Source organism: Protopterus annectens, chromosome 5.part1, assembly GCF_019279795.1.
Source record: "Protopterus annectens isolate FY-2018-M chromosome 5.part1, PAN1.0, whole genome shotgun sequence".
In the NCBI taxonomy this organism is placed as follows: domain Eukaryota; kingdom Metazoa; phylum Chordata; order Ceratodontiformes; family Protopteridae; genus Protopterus; species Protopterus annectens.
The window spans coordinates 613,048,882-613,072,641 of NC_056736.1; the positions used below are offsets into that span (position 1 = coordinate 613,048,882).

Consider the following 23,760-nt stretch of genomic DNA (forward strand, 5'->3'; position numbering starts at 1 on the left):
AGTGCAAGTGTGGATCAGGTCAGCAACCATTATTTCCTGAGCTGAAGACATCATCTGTGAATGGATTGCTAACAGGAGAGCAAAGGCTTTGGTTGTGCACAGGGCTGATATTCAGTTAGAAATATCCCCAGAAAAATTCAAAGCATCACAACATTGGCTGGATGGCTTCCTTCAGCGATATGAACTGTCTCTAAGAAGAACACCACCACTGTTCAAGCTGGAAGATACTAAAGTTATTAAATGTGCACTTGCATTCAAGTCCTTTGCTGATGGCATCGACTTTTCTAAATACCAACTCTCCAACATGATTGTTATGGATGAAACTGCAGTGTTTATAGGCCAAGGATCTCAAACAAAAAGAAGTTATGTCTTACCATAACTTTCCATCTGTATTGTTGATCCTCGTTCAGTCATTACGCATGGGTATCTGTTCCGAGCTCGGAACTGAGCCGGCCATTTTCCAAGCTTGCGTCAGCTTCAAACTCTCGAGTTAAACTCTTACCCACAATCCTCCTCTCCCTGTTACCTCAGATTGAGTTTGCAAGTTCAAAGAAGGTAGAGGCTACCTCTGGTCAAATAACCTAAGAGAACCGGATGGCGAGATCCACGATCCACTACAAACCACAGGAGGGGGAAGGAGGGAGGGTCGTAATGACTGAACGAGGATCAACAATACAGATGGAACGTTATGGTAAGACATAACTTCTTTATCTGATATTGTTAATCCTCGTTCATTCCTTACGCATGGGACAGAGTCCCCAGCTACCTCTATTCCTGGGAGGCTCTCATGGGAGGACATTCCTGAGCACCATGGAACCGAAAGATGCTCTTATCCTGTAGGCCAAATCCAATTTGTAATAATTGATGAAGGTATGAGGCGTAGCCCAAGTTGCAGCTGCACAGATGTCATGTAAAGAAGCTCTGGCATGGAAGGCAGCAGAAGTTGCCACCCACCTTGTTGAATGAGCTTTCATGGTAGTAGGCAATGAGATATTATGTTGTGTATAAATAAAGGTCACACAGTCCTTCAACCATCTAGCTAATGTGACCTTAGCAACAGCAGATCCTAATCTAGGTCCAGAAAAGGCCAAAAATAACTGGTCAGATTTATGAAAGGGTTTAGTCCTGTTTAAGTAAAAATGGATTTGCCTGTGTATATCTAGGGTATGTAGGCAATACTCTCCTCTGTTTGAATGATTGGGAAAGAAAACTGGCAATTCAATGGCTTGATTAATGGACATTTCAGAGATCACTTTAAGCAGAAATGAGGGATTAGTTCTCAGACGCACTCTCTCTCTCTCTATGAAAAATCAAGTATGGACTCTTGATACATAAAGCTTGAAGTTCAGAAATATGTCTGGCAGAAGTAATGGCAACCAAAAACAAGGTTTTCCATGCCAAATACCTGAGGACGCAAGAAGAGGCTGGTTCGAAAGGTGACATTGTCAGAGCTTGTAGAACTAATGAAAAATCCCATGGTTGAATAGGTGGCTTCAGATGATTCACACCTTTTATGAAAGTCTTGCACAATTTATGGGACATAAGAGAGGAATCTTGGACACCCTCATGAAAATTAGAAATTGCAGCCAAATGAACTCTAATGGTAGAGGCCGACAGACCTGATTGAAACAGGTCGGCCAGATAGTCTAGTAGTATCAACACTGGTGCTGAAAAGGGGTCTACTTGTTTATCTTTCAGCCAACAGGTAAATCTTTTCCACTTGCTCAGATAAGTAATTCTAGTGGAAGACTTATGAGAAGCAATGAGAATACGTACTGGTAAAGAAAGATCATTCTGCCTGGCAATCAAGGGAACTGGAGTAGCCAAGCCATGAGCTTCAGGCTGTTCAAGTTGGGATGAATCAGGTTCTGTGGATGGGAGATCCACTCCGGGGTTGGATGGAGAATCCATGGTCGATCTAGTAGGTGAGGCCAATGGAAGGGGAACCAAATCTGTCGAGGCCAATATGGTGCTAGGAGGATCACCTTGCTCTTCAACAGACGGGTTTTCTTCAGAAACTGGGGAATGAGGGGAAAGGGTGGAAATGCCTAAAGAAGACCCGAGGGCCAATCGTGGACTAGAGCGTCCCTGGGTGACTGTCCCAGAGGAGGAATCAGGGCGAAGTAGTTGCTGCATTTGTAGTTGGTCAGGGATGCAAAGAGGTCACAGCAAGGACGGTCCCAGTGGTGGAAAATCCCAGCTGCTATCAAGGGATTCAGGGACCACTCGTGAGGTTGAAGAACGCACCTGCTGAGTCTGTCTGCTATCACGCTGGAACTCCTGGGAATGTGCGCTGCTAGAAGAAAACGGTTGGTAGCCATCGTCCATTGCCATATCCTCATGGCCTCTCAACAAAGGGGGTAAGATTTGGTTCCACCTTGCTTGTTGATGTACCAGACCACCGCCATGTTGTCTAATTGAATCGCAACTGTCCCAGATGGCAGCAGGGGATGGAATGCTTACAACGCCAGAAGCATCGCCCTCAGCTCTAGAAAATTTATATGCAGATGGGCCTCCAGTTCGGACCAAGTGTCTTGGACCGTCTGTCCCTGACATAACACCCCCACCCAATCAGGGAGGCGTCCGTGGTCACTGTGGCCTTGGGTTGCTGGGGGGGGGAGAAGGGGCGAGACCATTGTGAGAGACTGTGTCATCCACCAATTTAAATCCTGTTTGCACCTGTGGGTTACTCGAATCATGGCTGAAAGAGGATGCTGAAAAGAATACCATTGGGTGAGCAATAGCCATTGTAGAAGCCTCATGTGAAACCTGGCCAAGGGAACAATGGTGATGGAGGCTGCCATGGAACCCAACTGCTGTAGAACACAGTGAGCCGTGGATTTTTCCTTTGAAAGGATTGGAATTAGTTGTTGCTTTATCCTTAGAATTCTGTGCTTTGGAATAGCAGCTCTGCAGTTTTTTTTTGTGTCCAAGATAACCCCTATGAATTCTGTCGACTGAGATGGGGTGAGATTGGATTTTTGCCAGTTTATGGTTATGCCTAGCCTTTGAGCAGTGAGGAGACAGTATGCCAGGGCTTTTTTCAGTAGATGTTTGGTGGGGGTGGAAATGAGCCAGTCGTCTAGGTATGGAAACACCTGAAATCCTTGAAGTCGCAAGTGAGCTGTGACAACTGCCATGCACTTTGTGAACACTCTGTGGGGCTGTAGAGAATCCAAAGGGCAGTACTCTGAACTGGTAGTGACCCACTCCCACATGGAAGCGCAGAAATCTTCTTGATGGCCTGTCCACCTTTATGTGGTAGTACGCATCTTGAAGATCTATAGAGCACATCCAATCGTCTTTTACCAAAAGTGGGAGGTTAGACTATATTGTGACCATCCGGAATTTTTGTACTCTCACAAACTTGTTCAGTACACCGAGATCCAAAATTGGTCTCCAGTCCCCGGTTTTCTTTGGCAACAAAAATAATAAGAGTAGAATCCGGATCCTATCTGGTCTGGAGGGACGATTTGGATGACTCTCTTTCTTAGCAGCTTTTCTATCTGTAGTGCTGCTTCTTCCCTTTGACTGGGTGGAACGCCGGGAAGATTTTTTGAAGGGACGGGCCAAAGATTGAAGGGGATATGATAACCTCTGGTTATAATCCTTTGTACCCAGGAATTGGTGGTGATGGTTAGCCAGGAGAAGGGTACAAGGAGAAACGTCCCCCAACCACCTCCAGAGGAAAGGAGTTGGGCCGCTCTTCAGGAGCGCTGGTAGGATTGACCAGGGAAAGAATCCCTGGAACCCTGGTTACGCGGACCACCTCTGCCCCGAAAGGAGCATCTTCCATTGAGTTTCCCCTCTGCCTCTGGGGGAGAACTCGGCCTGTGTGTCACAGAAAGGACCCTGAGATTTCTTGAACCATATCTTCCCACTTTTTTGGTTTCGGGAGAAAGCACGTTGGGGGGGGAATGGACACCTACGGCAGAAAGGGTCTTACCATCATGTTCACATCTGGCCAGTGTGCTTTTAACTTTGGGCCCAAACAATGAGGAGGCTTCAATGGGGGCATTAAGAAAAGAAGACAAAAGGGTTCCGCGAAGTTGCACAAGCGTATCCAGGCATGTCGTCTCAAGACCACAGCTGAACCTGCTGCTCCTTCTGATGTGTGAGATATCAGTCGCATAGAGGAGTTAGATACAGATCCACTGGTGGCCAGTTGAGAGGCCACTTTGTCACGGACCTCATCAGACACAGCACCAGCCAAGGTTTCACAGAGCTCAGAAACCAGATCCCTTTGAAGCCTGGTAAAATGTGCCATATAATTCAGGGATCTGATAGCAAAGGTCGCTGAAGCAAAGGTGTGCTTCCCTATCCTGTCCAGGGCCCAGGACTCTTTGTTAGGTGGATGGACAGTCTGGCTTTCTTCTTCTGCCAGATCCTTTTTTGTTGCGGCCGCCACCACCAAAGCACCCACAAGAAGATCTTTGGACCAATGGGGATCTGAAGCAGGAGGGGACAAGATCTTATCTGGCCTCCGGGGAATAGCTTTGACGGTATCAGGAGCCTTCCAAGCATGCTGCACGATGAGCCGGACAAGTTCATCGGCAGGTAGAGTAACCCAGGAGGTAGGGAGCCGGGCGCGAAAAGCCTGCAGGAACACAGATTCCTCAGAAGTTGGATTAGAGGACTGCCAGTCACCTCTCTGTTTCAGGATTTCGAGGATATCACTCAGAGAGTGACCGAGGGGATCCTTCCCCCTCATCAAAATCTGTGTATTTGATGAGGGACTCCTCTGTGGAGTCCATGTGCTTCCTCTTACACAAACTTTTCCGGTGGACCTCCTCAGCAGGAGAAGCTGGAGAAGACAGCAGAAAAGGGGATTCCTGAGGGAATATGTCCTGCGGCCCTTGTACCCGGTGTCCGCTAGGTGCAACTTATGAAACCAGTGTACCAGGAGGGCGGAGGTATAGACAGTCCAGTATCGCCAAGCAGCAGCGAAAGCCTTCTCCATCAGTTGGAAGGCTGGTCCACCCGAAGAGGAGTGCATGTCTAGGACAGGGGTCACCCCTCCCCCAAGTCCTGGATGGCTGTGGAGCAGCAAACTGTGTGCGTCACAACTGACATCCTGGGTCGTAGCAAAACATTCCTGCCACGAAGGCAACTGCGGTTCCTTAGTGAGATCCCTAAAGGGAACCGCAGAAGTGGAAGACTGTGCTATATCCATGGACTTCAAAGGCAATGAAGGAGGAGAATAAGAAGGGGTCTTTGGAGATGGGTGATCACCTCCCAAGGAAGGATAGTTCCTGAGGGGTGTGATACCTCTGGCCAAGAGTGCCTGGTCCACAAGACGCAACACATCATGTTCGGAAAGGCTTCTAGTGGACCTCACGGGGACTGAGGGAGAAACAGGCCTGTCCGCAGAAGAGGCAGACTCTGTGCCCATCTCATCTGACCGCACCGAGGACAACGGTGCCGAGAGAGAGAGAGACTGAACTACTGTTGTCTGCACCGAAGAAGTCATTGCTGCCAAGATCATGGTCTGCACTGACACAGGTATTGGTGCCGAAGCTGGAAGCGACAAAACTGGGGTCAACAATAAAGGCGTCGGTTCCGAAGAAGATCTCGGAACCGATGCGGTCAAGGTCTGCGCCGACAGAACGGTCAGTGTCGATACAGTGGTAATGGTCTGAACCGAGGAGCCCCTTGGTGCCGATATATAGAAGGCTGCAGGAGAAGATGGAGCCGAAATCACTAATGGAGCTGAAGGTCTCAGTGCCGAAGGTCTAGGCACCGAAGGCACTGGGACTGACTGAGTGAGCTCTGGAGCCGAAACTTTAGCCTTTTTAGGTTTTGGTTGGTGGGACTCCCCAGCCGGGGACGAAGGCAAAGATTTAGCCTTAGTAGGAACATCCAAGGTTTTCTTATGGGCTCTAGGAGGGGCTGAGGCCTCCGACCCAGAAATAGCCTCTGAAAAGAGAGATTTTTAGAAGTCCCTTTAGTAACAGCTTGTTTTTCCTTTCCAACAAGGTTCTATTAGAAAAGTTCTCACAAATAGTACAGGGTGGGGTCAACAGACAAATGGGAAGCTCCCAAACAATAAACACACAAAGAGTGTGCATCAGAAGTAGGCAGTTTGTATCCACAATCAGAACACCGCTTAAACCCCGGACTACCTTTCTTATCTGCCATGACAGGAAATTAATTAATAGAAAAAGGTACCAGCAATGGTACAAGAGAGTACCCGAAGTTATGAGAGAAAAAGAAATAGGATTATCAACGATGGTAAAAAGAGAGAATACCTCGCGGTAAAAGTGGTAAAGAAAGAAACAGAAAAATCTGAAAAAATTATGAACGCTAGAAGCGATAGGGTAAGAGACAATAAAATATGAACTTTTCTGACTGAAAAGTAATCTGTAAAATTATTAAACAATTGACTGTACTTGGCTCAAGAGAAGTAGCTTGACATGACCGAATGGCAACGCGGCAAACAAAATCTGGGGTAACAGGGAGAGGGGGATTGTGGGTGAGAGTTTGAAGCTGACGCGAGCTTGGAAAATGGCCGGCTCGGTTCCAAGCTCGAAACCGATATCCATGCATAAGGAATGAACGAGGATTAACAATATCAGATCAATTGATCAGAGGGCTGCCTCATCAATCTACATTCGCTCCACTGGTTACAAGAGTGCACGTTACCTGTATTTTGGCAATTTGTCTAGATGGAAAGAAAATCCCACCGCTAATCATTAGTAAGTGCAAGAAAGATAAGATTGAACGTGTTTCAGGCATTTACATTCTTGAAACCGAAAAAGCCTGGTGCACACAAGCAGTTATAAGGAAGTGGGTTGAAGTAATACTGCCACTTGTTTTGCGAAGTGGCGAAAGAGGTCTGCTAATCTGAGATTCAGCCAGCACTCACCGCACTAAAGAAATGAAGAAATTCCTTGCACGGGGAAGAATAGATCAAATAATGATTCCCACAGGAGTGACTGTCTATTGCCAGACTCTTGATATAGCAATAAACAAGCCATTCAAGGCCCATTTGCGCATGGAACTCAATGGCTACATTGAAAATAGAATGGAGAGAAATCAGCATAGAAACTTTGTGAAGCCTAGCCTGCAAGTGGTCATGACTTGGGTGAAAAATTCATGGGATAAAATCACTGACAGCTCTATTGCCAATGCACTATGAGCAGGCTACTTAGACAAGCTTGTTTAAGGAGAGCTCTATTGCTCGGCATAACAGATTGGGGCCAATGGTTCTACAGGAAATGGAGTCGCAAGAAATTCAGGCCGGAATTCGGGGGCTGGAGACTTGAGACAATGTTCCAGAAGACGCTGACATGACTGTACTTGAATAGCTTTTCCATTATCTGGGCAACAGAATGGATTGCTTCTGCTTTCAGTTTTATTCCCCTCCTCCAATACACATGTATTGAGATTTTTCTGCACTTTCTGTTAAGCATGAAATATTGCACTGTGAAAGCCAAGGTGTAGATATTCTGATGCTAAAATGTTTGTTGCAATGTAGAATTCTCACAGAACTATTAACGCGTTACTTAGAACTGTTGTCCAATAACAAAAAAGTACCAAATAAATGTCAATTTTTGCACATGAATAAATGTCGATTGTTGTACCGGCATCCCCTGATAATAAGTCCTAATGTGTATTTTGGCGGGGGAAAGAGTGTAATATATATATATATATATATATATATATATATATATATATATATATATATATATATATATATATATATATATCTCCACACACACACACACACACACACACACACACACACAAAACTAATAAATTTCGAAGTTTCAAAACTTCAAATTTCTTATGGTCGAGGCCTCAAAAAACTCCAGCTTTACTCAGTCGCATATCGTCTACTCAGAGGTGATCTCTAACTAACATACAAAGCTATGTCAAACCCAGAGCAGACTACACCCTTATTGTGACTGGTTGGGGTAATTTTAATTGATGGTATTTAAACTGTGTTTAATTATGCTAAGACAACTCTGAAGAAGCCTATATGTTATACAAGCGAAAGCGCTTAGTTGTGTTAGTTTTGTGCAATAAACAGGATTCTAGTTTATCAGTTTTATTGCGAAAATTATTTTCTTTTCTTTTGTCAAACCCAAAGCTTTTGGACATGCTCCACTTAAAGAAATCCCAATCCCTTCAAGCTACACGCTCTAGGGACCCAAACCTGGTCACCACAATAAGCAGAACATGCTGGAGGGATAGATTCCTGTCCCAGAGACTCCTCATACTCTGGAAAAAACTACCTATCTATATCAAACAAAGCTCCTCATTAGCGCTCTTCAAGAAAAATCTTGATAACTGGATGGGAAATAGGAATATTCACCCCGGGGATCACTTCTCTGGCTCTGCTCGACAGTGGCACAAGAAAACAATTTTCTTGGATGGCAAAAGCCAGGGTACCTTTTTGGCTAGGCTTATATAGGCCCTAGGGCCAGTAGTCTAGTACCTACCTGTGTGTGTGTCTTTACATGCTGGCTTGCAACCTTCAACGAAGGAAGGCCCATTCAAACTGTGAGGCTTATAACGCTACCGCAGCACCACCACCGCAGTTCAGTCTAGTACCTACCTATGAACCTATTAAGATCAAAGTTTTTGAACTTCGAAGCGTAAATAAGAACAAAAAAAATTTTTTTTTACGTTTTTGCAAGGGAGGGCAAGCCCCCCTGCACACCCCCTAATTAAATATACCAACTCTGGGATCACACTACAGAGAGAAGAATGTCACATATACCATTCCGCGCTGTATGGAAATCTCCATTTAAATAGTTAGTTTCAAAACTGTGGCCCTCTTCAAAAGGAACCCTGACGATTGGATGGGAGAAAGGAAATTCACCCCGGGGATCACGTCAGTTGCCCGGCTAGACAGGGGTCCAGGGAAGTAAATATAGTGTGGGAAGAAATAGACAGGGAATTGTTATAGCTAGGCTTGTATAGGCCCTAGAGTCAATAGCCTAGTACCAACCTATGAACCTGCAGCAGCCTGAATTTAAAAGAGGAAAGGAGCTTTTTTGATCCTAAAGTCCAAGTGAAAACAGCTTTTTTTTTCCTTTGGAGGGGCATCAGATTAAAGGATGGCATCAGGCACATAAACAGATAGTTACACCTCTGATGTCATCAATTAAGATAATAAAGGCTCTGAAAACCCAAGTGCTCAAACAGCAGGTTTGAAAACTAAGGGTTCTTGCTAAGTGCTGCCTATATTAACAAAGTATTTCCCTCTAGTTTTGAAAGGTTTTAATCACAAAGCAGTAGGTGTTAATTGTTGCTAATGTAGCTCTGACCTCTAAGGTCTCAGTGATAGTGAAGATAAAGGCCAAGTTACGGACAGATGCAATATATGCCATTCCCCAATCTTAGGACTTCTTACTTGCACAAGAACACAGACCACTGAACGTACCACAGAGGACATATGTGCGGAGCTGATGAATGACATGCAACCTCAAACTGAAATAAACAGGAGGCTGAAGGGATTATTTCAACAAGCAATGAGTGCCAGTCTAAAAGCCAGGGTGCACAGCTGGGTAGAAATATTCTTTCTACAAAATGTGTAGTGGCAGAATGACACTCTGGAGGAAAGAATGAAGACAGGAGGGAAGGAATCTGAAAGATGCTAAGTATAGCAGACTGTCCGGCCTACAAACTGGACTGGTAGCTCAAATTAATGTTCAAGGTTGTCGCAATCCCTGGTAAGGATGCACACACAGAAGGATGTACACCAGTTATCTTTGCAGTGCAGACAATGCTGAGGGGGGTTCTCTTCCTCAGCATGCTGCGCTCTGCTACCATAAGCAGTCGGCAGACAGGAATAAGAAAGCATTTTAATGTGGAGGCAAAAGGGCAGAACTGGGCAATGCAAACTGGTTTGATTGAAAACACCAGATACAGCTGAATCAAAGAGGGCAAGGGACAGAGAAGTACAAAATGGACAGTATAGTACACCATTCCTGTATACTACTGCCCATCTGCATCTAGTTAGGGTTTCATTTCCTACGACAGTCACACAACGTACAAACCACTTCAATATGGGTCCTTACTCGGCTGTCACATTAGTGCAGCCTAATTTTTTCACATGTCGGCCCATTTATGTAGCTGTTGCATAACCACAATGGCAGCACATTACAGATGGTACAAAGCAAGAACTTTTAGAAGAGTGTACACACACACACACACATATACTCATATACAAGACATACAGGTGTGTATGCACATGTATGCCCATGTGTTAGGGGTAAGTCTTTTGCTAGGTGTGCTTTCACAGAAACACTGTGGACTCCCTTTTTAGTGCACCTCGTACTGTGATATAAAGAAGTTCAGTAAGCAACTTTGATGTACACAGTGTAGCTGTCTCCAAACCATGTTAAAGCTATTTTGTGCACACAAAATTATACACAAACCAGAAAGCTGCCCTGCCTTACTATTATGCATTCTTATACTCCCTCCAGAACCCCCCATTCCAAAAACAACTTATAACTGCATACAGACCTAACAAAAAGCCAGTCATAATCTCTACTCCTAAACTATGGAACGCCCTACTTGCAAATATCAGTGCCAAAGAACCGCTCAAGACTTTCAAGCTTACACTAAAAACTACCTTCTCACTCTTATCGCCCCCTGCCTAATAAATAACTACCTTAACTCCCTAACTAACCCTTATCTACCTACTACATTCACTGACCTTTCCTTCACTGACCTTTCCTCCTACCATACAGTCTTCACAAGTTTATCACCTGACTACTATCACATTTTCCTCTCTTATTCCCCATTCTTCCTTTCATCCCCCTTCTATTTTGATCCCAATCTCCCATTTCTGCTCATCTCCCCTCAGAGTATCTCTCTCTTTACCTGCCTGCTATTAAGGCATTATCTACGTAAATTATTTAGCATATTAACTCTTCTAAATAAATATCAGACAATTAATGTATTCTAAATGACACAGTATATCTATCTTATTAACCACTTTCCCACACAACACTATTCTACATAATTTTTCTTTTTCTATATTTACCATCTTTAACATAAAAAAACTCACACCTCTATATGTTTAATTTACTATACTCTACCTTTGTATGTTTAATTTCTGTATCCTCCTTCTTAAAAATAACAGCAATAACTACTAACTCTCTGTCTTTATGTTTTACTATTGTATGTTCTATTACTGTATTGAATCAACACAATCTTAACATACTTTATGTACAAATACTGTTAGCAACTCAATTATTGTATAAATGTGTAAAGTTCTGTAATTGTTGGAGCTTTTCTCCCTGGGCCTCCACAGAAAATGGGTTTCTGACCCAGTCAGACTTTCTCGATCACCAAATATTAGTCAATGAATAAATGAAGCATGTAGTGCATATGCATTGGAACTACACACAAGCTGCCTGCCTGGCATAATTGCTTCTGTCTGCAAAGCTGTCAATGACACAGGAGTTGCCCTTTACCATATATTTCTCCACAAATTGCCACAACATACTGCAGGCAGTATTTATGAACCTCAACTTAAGTTTAGATCCATCAGCCAACAGGATCAAGATCTTGAAGCACCACTAACCTCCCTCATTTCTTACTGAGGTCACAACTGATGTTAAAAGTTTCCTGTCACCAATACACGTAAACTGGCTTCTTGAAGGGGAACGAAGCCCAAATGCAAGAGGCTTATTAACATCAAAGAATTTCCTGGGCAAAGCCTTGAAGTAAAAGGAAAATAAGCCTTAAATAAGCCTTAAAGAATTAAGCTTCATATTGATGACTTTCAAAGCTCAAGTCTCACACTGTAGCTCAACTCTTATCAGTAGATCACATTATCCAAAACATCATTCCCAAAGAAGCAAATGTCACATGACCAAGGTTCCTTACCACAACTGTTTGATGCTCAATCCTTAGTTTTTCTACTCCAGGACCATACAGCTCTCGAAGCAAGCACATTATTCTGGTCTTCTTTCCAGCACCAGAAGGTCCATAAACTAACAAGTGAGGGAAGTCCCCACACTGCACCTGAAATCAAAACAAAACTTTTATTGCTGAACCTCAACATTACAGAAAAATCTTAACTTACTGCAAAATATACAGCAGACACACAAGGAATGTAATGGATACTTCTACACAACAATTTGTACAACAAACTGCAATTCGTTTTTAATTGGCCTGCTACATCACCAAAGGAGACCACTAAATAAGGATTCTGCAGAAGGATGTCCTGAAATTTCCACTTGCAGGAGACTTTTGGCCTGTACATAACAGTCCCTTTTATTAATGTCCCAATCACTCAAAATGGCTACCTGCTATCATTTTCCACATATTTTCACCATTATACGCTAACATTGCATAAACTGGGTTTGTTTTGCTCTCGGAACTTTCATCAAATGTACTTGGGTATAACAAAATTAAATTCAGTTTCAGAAGACTTGCAGAATTACCCACAATTGTTTAAAACCTTCACAGTAGCTCACCATCTGATGCACACGATTCAGATTTCTTGTCTTGTCCACACCAGTTTCAAGCAAAAACGTTGGTTGAAACATGTCACAAGCTGCCATAACAATTGATAACCATAAATATGTTTACACTCTGTGGGAAACTGTAACATTTAACATTTTGTCTCTTTGTGCTCAAGCGGTTTGCATATCTTATCACTCTTTTTGTATAAAGTGTTCTTGGTCTTCTTAGCAATGCCGCGGTGGTGCAGCGGTAGCATTGTCGCCTCACACCAAGAGGTTCTCCCGTTCAATTCTCAGCTGGTCCGCCTTGTGTGTGGATTCTGCATGTCCTCCCTGCGGTCGAGTGGCGTTCGAAAGACATGTGTAAAATGGGCGTGCCTTTGTTGAAGGTTGGGCATCGGGCTGGCAACTTGGCACCCGTAAAAATCTGCCAATTATTAGCGGACCGGAGTTCTGCTGTGGCGACCCCTAACTGGGAAAAGCCAGAAGTTGTTCTTGGTCTTCTTAAATATGACAAAACACACTGACAAAAAAAGAGCTGTATAATCCAGAGGTCTGATAAAAGATTAAATTAATTAGGATTATATTACTTATTTTCATGCAAAAGATGAAGGTTTGAAAACAGTGCCCTTCCAGGATTTTAACGTGATTTTTGTCTACCATTTGTTTAAATATCAGGGAAAGACTGTTATCAAAGGGTGTAGTAAACAGATCCAGAACTTTAGAGTGTCAGGTGCCACATCTAGAAGACAGACAATTCACCACAAGTCAAACACGTTCCCATAGTATATTTCATCACAGAAACTTTTCTTGACGCCTATTCTGTTAATCTGTTTTCAACTGCAGCAAAATGAAAAAAAAATCTCTGTAAGCTATCCGTGTCAAAATTACATCAGCTCACTTATTTAAATGAAATTAGGTCTACATACAATGCAATATGATACAGTACACACCCTCTGAATTTTCTTAGTGTTCATCACATACAGCTCTCATATGTTTCCATGTGTATATTTATGTGTATTGTATATATATTATAATAATCCAGTCAAAAGATGTACAGCCAAACTTACTACACCTTCCAACGGCATAATTTATTTACTTATCTCTTATGCCTACTTAACTTATGAAGGGTGGCAAAAGCAGCGAAAGCCTATCCAAGAAAGCAACTAGTGCACAAGTCAAATAATGAAAACACTGGCTGGGACTCTGGACCAGTCTAGTAAGTACATGGCATGCACTCTCTCACACACCACATGCATAGACCCTGGACTTTAAGGTGACCAAATGAAGCCACCAATGCCTCAGAACTGCAACAGTTCTCAAGAAGGCACAAACTGTACTGTAACATTTAAACACTTTTTTCCAGATTACAGAAACATCAGAAAAACATCATCAGAAACTGGAGGTTCACTTTCCAAGTCATATGCTAATGCTACTTTTGCACCAGTTTATCACAAGTGTGATTGCAAACAGTTTTCCCTTAACGTTTCAAGCATACACTTATGCACTATATTGTTGACAATCTCAGGAGTGATATGCAATAAAAATCACTTGTGGACCCCAAGAGAAATTAAGACAGGCTTCTTACTCCCACTAAAGGAAATGCAGATATATGTTTAATGCCCTTCTTGATGTTATCACAAGAATATAACTGTATCCACGTTATCCACTGAACCAGTGTGCTGTCCTAATCAGTACCTCTTAACTCATGTTTCTACTGTCCAGTCCTGAGCTCTTCTCACTGATGACATGAACTTTACAAGTTTTCCTCATGCCTACATGGACTTTCTCAAGATACTCTAATCTTCTTTTACCTCATAAAAAACATACCGGTTAACAGACATCTCTAAAATGATCTCAGGCAATGACTGCATTTATCCTTGGCCTGACTCATGGCTGGAGAGAGCCCCCCCCAAGATCAACTTAACTAGTCAAAGTAATCATTCATTTTTACACTTTTGCTTTTACCATCTAAACACTAACAAGTATTGTCAAAGGTAGAAATAACCAGGCAGTTAAGAATGCAACAGACATTCATCATTTTTGCACATCTTTGTGAAGACAAAGCCTTCGTGCATGCATGTTAATATACAAATGGGGAATGTTATCAAGTATCTATGAAAAGGGTTAATAGCTGAATTTTGCATCACCAAAAGAAAACTATCTATAAATAATTTGGTTATGTAACTGCTATGATAGGCAAGTACAATAGAACCTCTGTAAGTTGACCACCCAAGGGACTGTAAAACTGGTGGTCAACATTAAGGAACTAGGCCTACTGTACTGATATGTACATGTACTTTCTTGTACAGCTTTTATTAGAGAATACTATACAAAAGCATACATAATCAAAACACAGTAAAATCATACAGAAATCAATACATTTACTGTTTTGTCATGGTTTAATCATTCTTTCTAGGAAAAAAAAACAATCTTGGTCTGTTTCTTATTACAAAAGTAAGTGGACAAAGCACTCTCAAACGCTGGCTACAACACTCAGCATATTGGGCATTTTTCCACAGCAAATTACTTCAACTGCATTATCAGATGTTTGACATACTCTTCTGAGGATCTGTAATTTCTGTGCCCTCCTCACTTGCTTCTTCCACTTCAGCAGCTGCTTCATGCACTTTTACGCTGGTCTGCACTTCGGTCAATATTGCTTGGAAAATTCCTTCTGGATAAGGTTCATTACAGGTTGCCACCTCATCATCCATTGCAAGAAAACCTTCAAAATCTACTACTTCGAATTCTGCCATGGGAGATGGACTGTCTGATAGGGCTCTTGGGTTGTGACAAATCCAACTTTCTTGAAACACTTCTGTATCATTTCTGGCTGAACTTTATTCCAAGCTGAACTTTATTCCAAGCAGAACTGATCCAGAGCACAGCATCCAGAGCGTTAACTGATGCAACGGATGAAGTTGTAGGCGGACCACAGGTTTGTGTTTTAGTAATGACCATTGCAGGAGCTGGTCAAGAGGTTGGATCTCTGAGGTCGTGTTTGGAGGCAGAAATTTCAGTGTCATGTTTGTGAGACTATTCACTTGAGGGTGGCCAGGACAGTTGTCTACTGTCAGTAGAATAGACCATTTCTTCGACTAGACCATTTCTTCTTCTTCACTTCTCAGTTGCTACCCCTTACTCATTCCTCAAATAGGGCACCGGTCATCCATGGCCCATTTGTTTGATCTCCAAGCGATAGGGAGGTCTTTGGGCTTTAGCTTCTTAAATGCATGTGGCTTTGCCGATTTAGCAATCGCCAAGGGCTTTAATTTCTCTCCGGTTAAGCTAGTGCAAAGCAGAACTGTGAAACGTTCTTTGGAAAGTTTTCCGCTCTTACATTTGTCACCTTTCATGACGAGGCTCCTGTCAGGCATCGCCTTGAGAGAGAGTCCGCACTATCAGCAATAAAGATGTCATGATCTTTGAGGCCTCTGCCGAAGTCTGGGAACTTTTTGATGACTTCTTCCACAACTTCTACTGGAACTTCATTGGATTCACCACACAAGACTTTCCATTAGAGCTTGTGTCACAGTTTAAATTTCTCGAGCCAACCATTTGATGCTTGGAAATCTGCCAACCCGAATTTCTGTGCAAATATTTAGCAACTTTTTGGATCACTGGCTCGGAGACTCAGGTGTTAACTGCCCTCATTTGAGCCAGCTTAATGTGGCTTTATTGACTTCGAGGGAAGCTTTCCTCCTTTTCCGCTACAGGTCTCTGCTTTCCTTACCATATCTCTCAAAGTACTCATGTTTACATTTTTGGATGTTGCTAACTGTGGTCTTGCTAACACCAATATGTTCCGCCGGCTTTCTTTGGCTGCTGCTTTCTAGAAAATGTAGATGATCTAACTTTTCCTTCAAAGTCAGCTCTTTGAGCTCTTTCCTTTGGGCCATCGTGTCTCGATTAACTGTAACATTTCAGTAATTGTAGGCTGTACCTACAACTCAGACCAGTCCTTCATGCTGAAAAAATCTTCAGCAACACGTGATAAACAATAAGACGTTAAGCCTAATCCAACATGCGGTTAATAATAAAACATGAAAAAAAGAACCAATACTAAAGAAAAAATACAACTAAGGGGCAAAGCCCACACCTTCTACCCCTTGGAGTAGAGTGGATTCAACTGGTCAAGTTATAGAGGGTAAATTAATATTGTGTGCCACAGTCCAAGTGGTTAAGATACAAATTCCAGAGGTGGTCGACATAGAGAGGTTGGTCCTCCACTGAGTACATGTGGTGTATGTCCTGTCTAGGAAAATTAGGTCAACTTAAGGAGGTGGTCAACTATGGAGGTTCTACTGTATTAGGCTAGTTGCCCTTGCAGGTCACTTTAAGCCTAGCCAGTTTCCCTTTATGTACTCAAAATAACTTACCCCACTTGGTTACAGACTGTCCTCACTCATCCCATGGTTAATAATTATATAGGCAGTCCTGGGGTTAATTTTCTGTTTACCATCCACAGATCTAAGTTGTGCTCGAACATGCACAGGGATGAACTTTACTTTATGTGGCTGGAGATTTTGTTCCAGAACAGAGGTATCCTCTGCAAGATGCACCTGTCCTTCCAAACCATTCTGTTGCTGTTGCAGAAGAGGTTTAGATCCCTGGACAGAGTACTTCTGATGCCATCTGACTTGCTGATGTACAGTAAATCCATCACTAATGGGTCGGAGTTTGCCTTCTATGCTGGACACAGGTCACCTCTTAGTAGTGTGCAGGATTCAGAGTATAGGTGACAGGACTTCCTTGTAGGACATGTTGTTTAGGTCTTATATCCTTTTAGTAAAATATCTCTGTGGGCATTCTAGGTGCACGTAACCAGATACATGCCAGAGGAGGCATTATATTCAATGACTGGCCTAATGACGGCTGAGTGAAGAGGAACAATGACATGCCTAAATCTAGACACAATCCCTCAGTAACTAATTCAAATAAACAGCACAACAGAGACGCAACTATCAATTAGGAACTGGGAAGCAGAACAGGTGTCAACCACAGATAAACAATGTACAAAAATTAAAATGGGGGAGGCTACCCCAGCCATTAGTACTATAAAAATCACAGAAGAGAAGTGATAGGGGTGTGTGTGCATGGGGGGGGGGTCTTCCCATACAGGAGAATCATCTTACTAGGAGGAAGGCGAGATGCACCTGAGGTGAGGGATACAAAAACTTATACATACAACATGGAGAGCATACTCTAGATGAGAAAACTAGCTTAAAATGAAAACTGCAAAAAAGTTTTACTTACTCAGACTGCTACAGAGAACATGACATAAGCCACTTCTGAGAACATGAAAGAAACAGGGAAATGGGAAGGAAGGGGAACTGTTACTTGGGATACAGCAAAGAAGAGGGAAAGAGTTTGCATGGTTATGAGGGACACAACACAAGAGGAAGGTAGTTTGCTGGTAGCAGTATAAATAAGTAAACCAACCAGAGGAGGTGAGGAAAAAGGGAAGTTTACTAATTTATATTGGCACTAAGAACCTGACATGAAAAAGAAAGGAGTTTAATTTCTTATACTACCACATCAACAATAAGGAGGAAGAGAGAAAAATAAAGGGATCTTTCATTCATTTTTGCCATTCTAGATGATGTCTCTGGAAAAGCTTAGCACTGATTTACACTACATCACCAGATAAATATGCATACATACTTATGTGTTGATATGTGGTCAATAAATCCCAGCTTAATCAAGTGTATGTGGCTGAGCATACTGTAGCACATTCACCTTTTGCTTTACAAAAGTCTTGTGTTAGATGCAGAGAAACACATTATACATCAAGTCATTATGAGAGTAAAAAATGTTAAAGGATACTGTTCCATGAGGTACAAATGCTATAAACAAAATGCAAACAATTACTTTTGAGCTACCAAGTTTAAAACATTGTGTTACAAACTTTTAAATTAAATCCCCCAAAGCAAACCAACTCAAAAGTTACCTCTCACTTCTGCCCAATATCCATCCTCCCAAACTTCTAAGACTATACCAAACTCTCTCTCACTACATTCAGCAGTACCACCTGCTCTCCTCCAAACAGCACAGATTCTGGCCTGGACGAAGTACTACGACAACACTTTGGTCCCTAACCAAAGACATCCAGCAAAACAGTGATAAAAGCAGTATTGCAGGTGTCTTATTTATAGGCCTAACAAAGACATTTGACCTTCATTGATCATTAACTTCCTCTAAACAAGCTATAATGAAATTTGTATCAGTCCAGACACCACTTCTACATTCAAAAACCTTCCTCACTGACCGACACTTCAGAGTCACAAAATAAGATCCTCCCAATCTCTAAACAAACTACAATGAAATTTGTATCAGTCCAGACACCACTTCTACATTCAAAAACCTTCCTCACTGACCGACGCTTCAGAGTCGCAAAATAAGATCCTCCCAATCTCTAAACAAACTATAATGAAATTTGTATCAGTCCAGACACCACTTCTACATTCAAAAACCTTCCTCACTGACCGACACTTCAGAGTCACAAAATAAGCTCCTCCCAATCTCTAAAACTATAATGAAATTTGTATCAGTCCAGACACCACTTCTACATTCAAAAACCTTCCTCACGGACCGACACTTCAGAGTCACAAAATAAGATCCTCCCAATCAGAAACTGCACTTAATATCAAAGGTGCACTCCAAGAATCCATTCTTGCCCCCCTCTCTACATTCAAGTTAAACTTCCATGTGGACACCACCATCTTCCACTCAGTGGACATGGTCACTTATTTACTGTTCAAGTCACTCTCACACCAGCATTCAATCACAACTCCAGCCCGATTTGCATGACCTCCAGCAATGGCTCATACACCATAAACTACTTCTCAACTCCTTCAAGACCAAAACTATGGTGAACTTTCTGTGATGTTCCCAAAAGCAAACACCAGACTCTTATCTTTGACTTGCACAATCACACCACAGAAACATTCTGCACCTTCAAATACATAGCATAATGGTTTGATCAATCTCCAAAATTCCATTTCCATGAAGAAAGAGTGAGAGCAAAAAAAAGTTTTCCTCTTCTGTGTCAAAAACATTTCCCCTTTTCTATCACAACCAGGAACCAGGCAAAAGAGCAATTAGTACAGGAGACCTTTCAGCTAGAACATGGATGGCCCATTTTCAGATCAGCCTTTAATAACAATACCACACTCCAGACAGTTTCATTACAAACTCACCTCTCTGTGACCATTATTGTATTACCCTAGAAAAAATAAAATGGCCACCCATAAAACTAAGATCTAAGCTAATACTACGATCACAACTACTATAATAGCTCCAACATTTACTTCTTTTGCAACTAAACATCATGAAAAACTCCTCGTATGAAATGAGATACTACTCACAATACAAACCAATTCTCGTTGCCACTACAGCCAAACTCCACAGCACTGCACATGCATTCTCTTCTCAGGCAACTATTCTTTGGCAAGCTCCCTCCAGTGACCTATAAGAAGTCCACAATTATTCCAAATGTAAAATGCAACTCAAAAAAAAATCTCCACATGCAAAACAAATGCTCCTGCTTCACCTAACACACTATCCACAGCTCTTTTCCACTTCTCTCACAGAAGGTCTGAAGACAGATGTACTTTAAAAACTAAAGTAAATATTATACATCACACTTCGCTCGTTTACTGTACTGCAGATATACATTTTCTGTGTTACTAATCTGAACTACTCCTCTACTGCTTACACTTCTGCAATTTGGGAAACGTTTTGTATTTTATCTGGACTGAGCCTAAAATTGTCAGTACTGATCAGTGCACTACTCTGGTCAACAAATATAAATAAAATAATATCTAAATTCAAAGTCCACAGCCGGCAGTAACATTTAGGGCAAGAGCACACAAACATACACTTATAACTTTGTTCAAGAGGCTGCAACGCCATACTCTTCTCCAAAACAGATGCACCATCTCACCTGACAACTGTCATGCCTTTGGTAAACCAAGTTAACAGGCCCAAAAAGGTACACTTCACAATTCACTGAGTCTTGTGCAAAGTGGTTAGGTAGTGGTAAAAGTTTTCACATTGCCCTACACCTAGTGGAGATAAACATATCATAATTGGTGGCACATTGTGCGAGTTAGCCACTTCAGATCAAATTGCAATTCCAGTTTTACTGTTTGGACCATCTATTTCCACTGTTACTTTTCTATGGGCTCCACATGTACAACATTTAATTTAACAGAAAGGGCCAACCAGTTGTCCCACACATTTTACGGCTGTCCAGGGTAATATCCCTTCAGTAGCCAAGAACACTCAACTAACACTTCATAATCCTTCCACAGGCATTTCAAGGAATCAAACTACATAGTATATATTAAGCAACTTCTCAAAAAACAGTTAAGTAAATTATCTAAATTGACTTTCTCCTGACACAATTCTGGTAAAAAAGGACAAAAGTTAAATGCATGCATAATTTACAGTAGAAAGTTAGACACCACATCTTCGGAAGGAAGCCCATTAACCAGATAAAACCCACAAATATGACTTAATTGAAATATATACACTTACTGCTTGGAAAGGAGGAGAGTGGAATGATCTGGCATAGACTTTTTTCCAGTCATGGCCTGAGTCACTAGTACAAAGTACAAAAATTAGAGGAAGTACTATGCAGGCACTGGCAAAACACAGAAATTGTAACAGAGAAATACAATTGATTAAACAGTAAAGCATACCGTAGAGTAGTAATAGAATAAAGACAATAATCCAACAAATGTCAAACAACACAAATGTAATTAAACAATACCAATTTTCAGAGATACATTAAGTGCCCATATACAGAAATCTACCATAACAAACCTTTTCAGTAAACTAAACAGATTATCATATTACTAAGAGATGTAGTGGGAATAACAACCAATAATTTTCAAAGCTATCTGTCCTGATGAGGATCACAGTGGTATGAATCGGTGGAAGGCAGACCAGATTTCCCATCAAGTAAGCCTCCAGATCATTCTAAGGGTAGCCAACAGATAAATTCCCCTCCTATATGCTACTAGTCTTCACAGGGGCCTCCTAGTACATTGTGGCTAGTGTACCTCTTTATATGCCCAAGGGCATCCTCACTAGGTGCGCAAAGTTACCACTCAAGGCTCCAATCATCTCATCTGACTCCCTGTACTCAAAGATCCCCAGAAATTATAATCAACCTACTCTGTCATAGACCATGCACCCCAGGTACCTTGCAAAATAACTATTTTTGTCACATACAAGCACTCTCAAACCCTTGGCAATGCCCAACTCTCATGACCAGAATGGAGGATGGATAACGGTAAACTGAAGGCTTCATTCTTACTTCACCACCACACTCCAGTGCAATATCAGGAGTAAATCCTTCTACCTACACTCATGAGCAAGATACCTACATAATTAAATTTTTTTACGCAAGTCAGCTGCACTCCTCACCTCCACAGGACAAGCTAGTCTATTTTTGGGTGAGTAAAACAATCAATCTCTGGTTTGAAGGTATCAGTTTTCATCATAGCCACTTTACACTAAAAATGAATCTCTCTAACACGTCCCTGCAGGCTAAGGACACCATCTGCAAACAACAGAAGATAACCACCCTCGTATCCTCAATCTGGATAATCTCCAGACCTTGGCTGTGTCCTGAGATAATGTCTTTGAAAACTAAAAGAGATCTTGGAGAAATCCTATAACCACTCTGAACGTATCTGATTTAATGCCAGGATTGCAGAGTCAGCTTTCACTTCCCAGAGTAAGAGATGCAGTAATGAAGGGGTGGTCAACTGCCATACATATTCAAAGTCAATAAACACAGCCAATACGGTTATCTAACAGTGTAGTGCACTGTTATATAACCGCCAATACAATGTATATTCAAAATATAAAACAGCTCAAATATTTTCAAAAGGTTTATACTGTATGTACCCTGTTTGGTAGGCTACCAAACACAAATGGACTGCCAGCGTTTCAAACGAGACATTTTCTTTCAGGACGTGGAAAGCTGTGCAGCATAGCAAATTAACTCTAGATAGATAGATAGATAGATAGACGCGTTTAAACATACATTAATCTTAAGTTTTGCCCTTTTAAATGGAACCTCGCCAATAACGAAATTAAAAAATGCAGTATCAGAAACACTACGGAAAATCTATTCATCTGAGTTATGCAACAAACACATACAAAAAAGTGGCCATTTGAATTATCAAACTGGGAGATAAAACTCGTACAAAAAAATCTAAATTAAAAAAAAAATCATAGCAGTTCATTGCACTAGTCCAACATTCGAAACATGACAGACCACAACTTCACCGAAATCTGGGTCCCATTTAGTGTTAATACCTCCGCCAGCAACCATCTACAGAACTACTTCTGTTTACATCTCAAGTATGACTCTATCCCAACAATCCACTAAACTTACCAAGTTCCGGAGTTGTGAAGCTTGTTCCTTATGATAATCAAGCTTGCTGAGCGACACTGGCCGGTACTTGTCAACCCAAAGACTCATTGCTGAAATCTCACACATAAACAAGACTGTCAAAAACAAGCAACCTAATTCCCGCGAAGCAAAAACAACCCGCGTTACTGTAAAGCCAATCATTAAAGTACGGCATCTCCGAGAGGACAAACTTGTTTTCTACGCCAAATTATTTAGCAGTACAATAGTCACAGTGGATACAGTTCTGTAATAAGAGCATCCTAGCTGAAAGCCTGAACCCCGGAATTTTTAGTTTTGAGCAACACCTTGGTGGACCCAGTTTGGTTTATACTACCTAGTCTCCATAACTCTCAACTATCCAGATTGTTGACTCATTTTTGGTCTGTTCCAAATAAAATTTGTGATTTTCTGACAAGCAATTGAGCATTGAATTTACTAAATAATTATATATATTTGAGTTTGAGGCTTCAGAAATGCATGTTAACAGAAAACCTAATATTCTACCCACTTTCTAAGTTTATAAGAGTAACATTTAAAATCTGTCCCCCATTATTTTTCCAGATTTCTTGTACTTAAAGGTTGAGAAGTATGACACAGACTGTGTGTGTGTGTGTGTGTGTGTGTGTGTGTGTGTGTGTGTGTGTGTGTGTATTTTTGTTTGTTTTTAATTCTCGTTTTTACTGAATGGTTTGTTCATGTGACTTTTTACCTTTTGGTTTATGTATCTTTATGGAGCTATCTATATCTATCTATCTATATAGCTATATATATCTATATATCTATCTATATATATCTATCTATATATATATATATATATATATATATATATATATATATATATATACATACATATATTTCTAGTTTATATATTTTTCTAGTTTTTATATATTATATATA

At 41.5% G+C, this 23,760-nt stretch overlaps 1 protein-coding gene across 2 annotated transcripts in view; it reads right to left on the reverse strand.

Annotated features, from left to right (window-relative positions):
* RFC3 (replication factor C subunit 3) overlaps positions 1 to 23,036 on the reverse strand; it is a 520,251-nt gene extending 497,215 nt beyond the window's left edge. Inside the window, exons 1-2 of one of the 2 annotated variants that reach the window (XM_044073225.1) lie at positions 22,846 to 23,036; positions 11,848 to 11,985 (exon numbers count right to left, since the gene is read on the reverse strand). In XM_044073225.1, the coding sequence (XP_043929160.1) occupies positions 11,848 to 11,985; positions 22,846 to 23,025 (318 nt within the window). In that variant the 5' untranslated portion in view covers positions 23,026 to 23,036. The remainder of the gene's footprint in view (positions 1 to 11,847; positions 11,986 to 22,845) is intronic. The other variant, XM_044073227.1, reaches the window with a different exon arrangement.
* Positions 23,037 to 23,760: the final 724 nt, after the last annotated feature.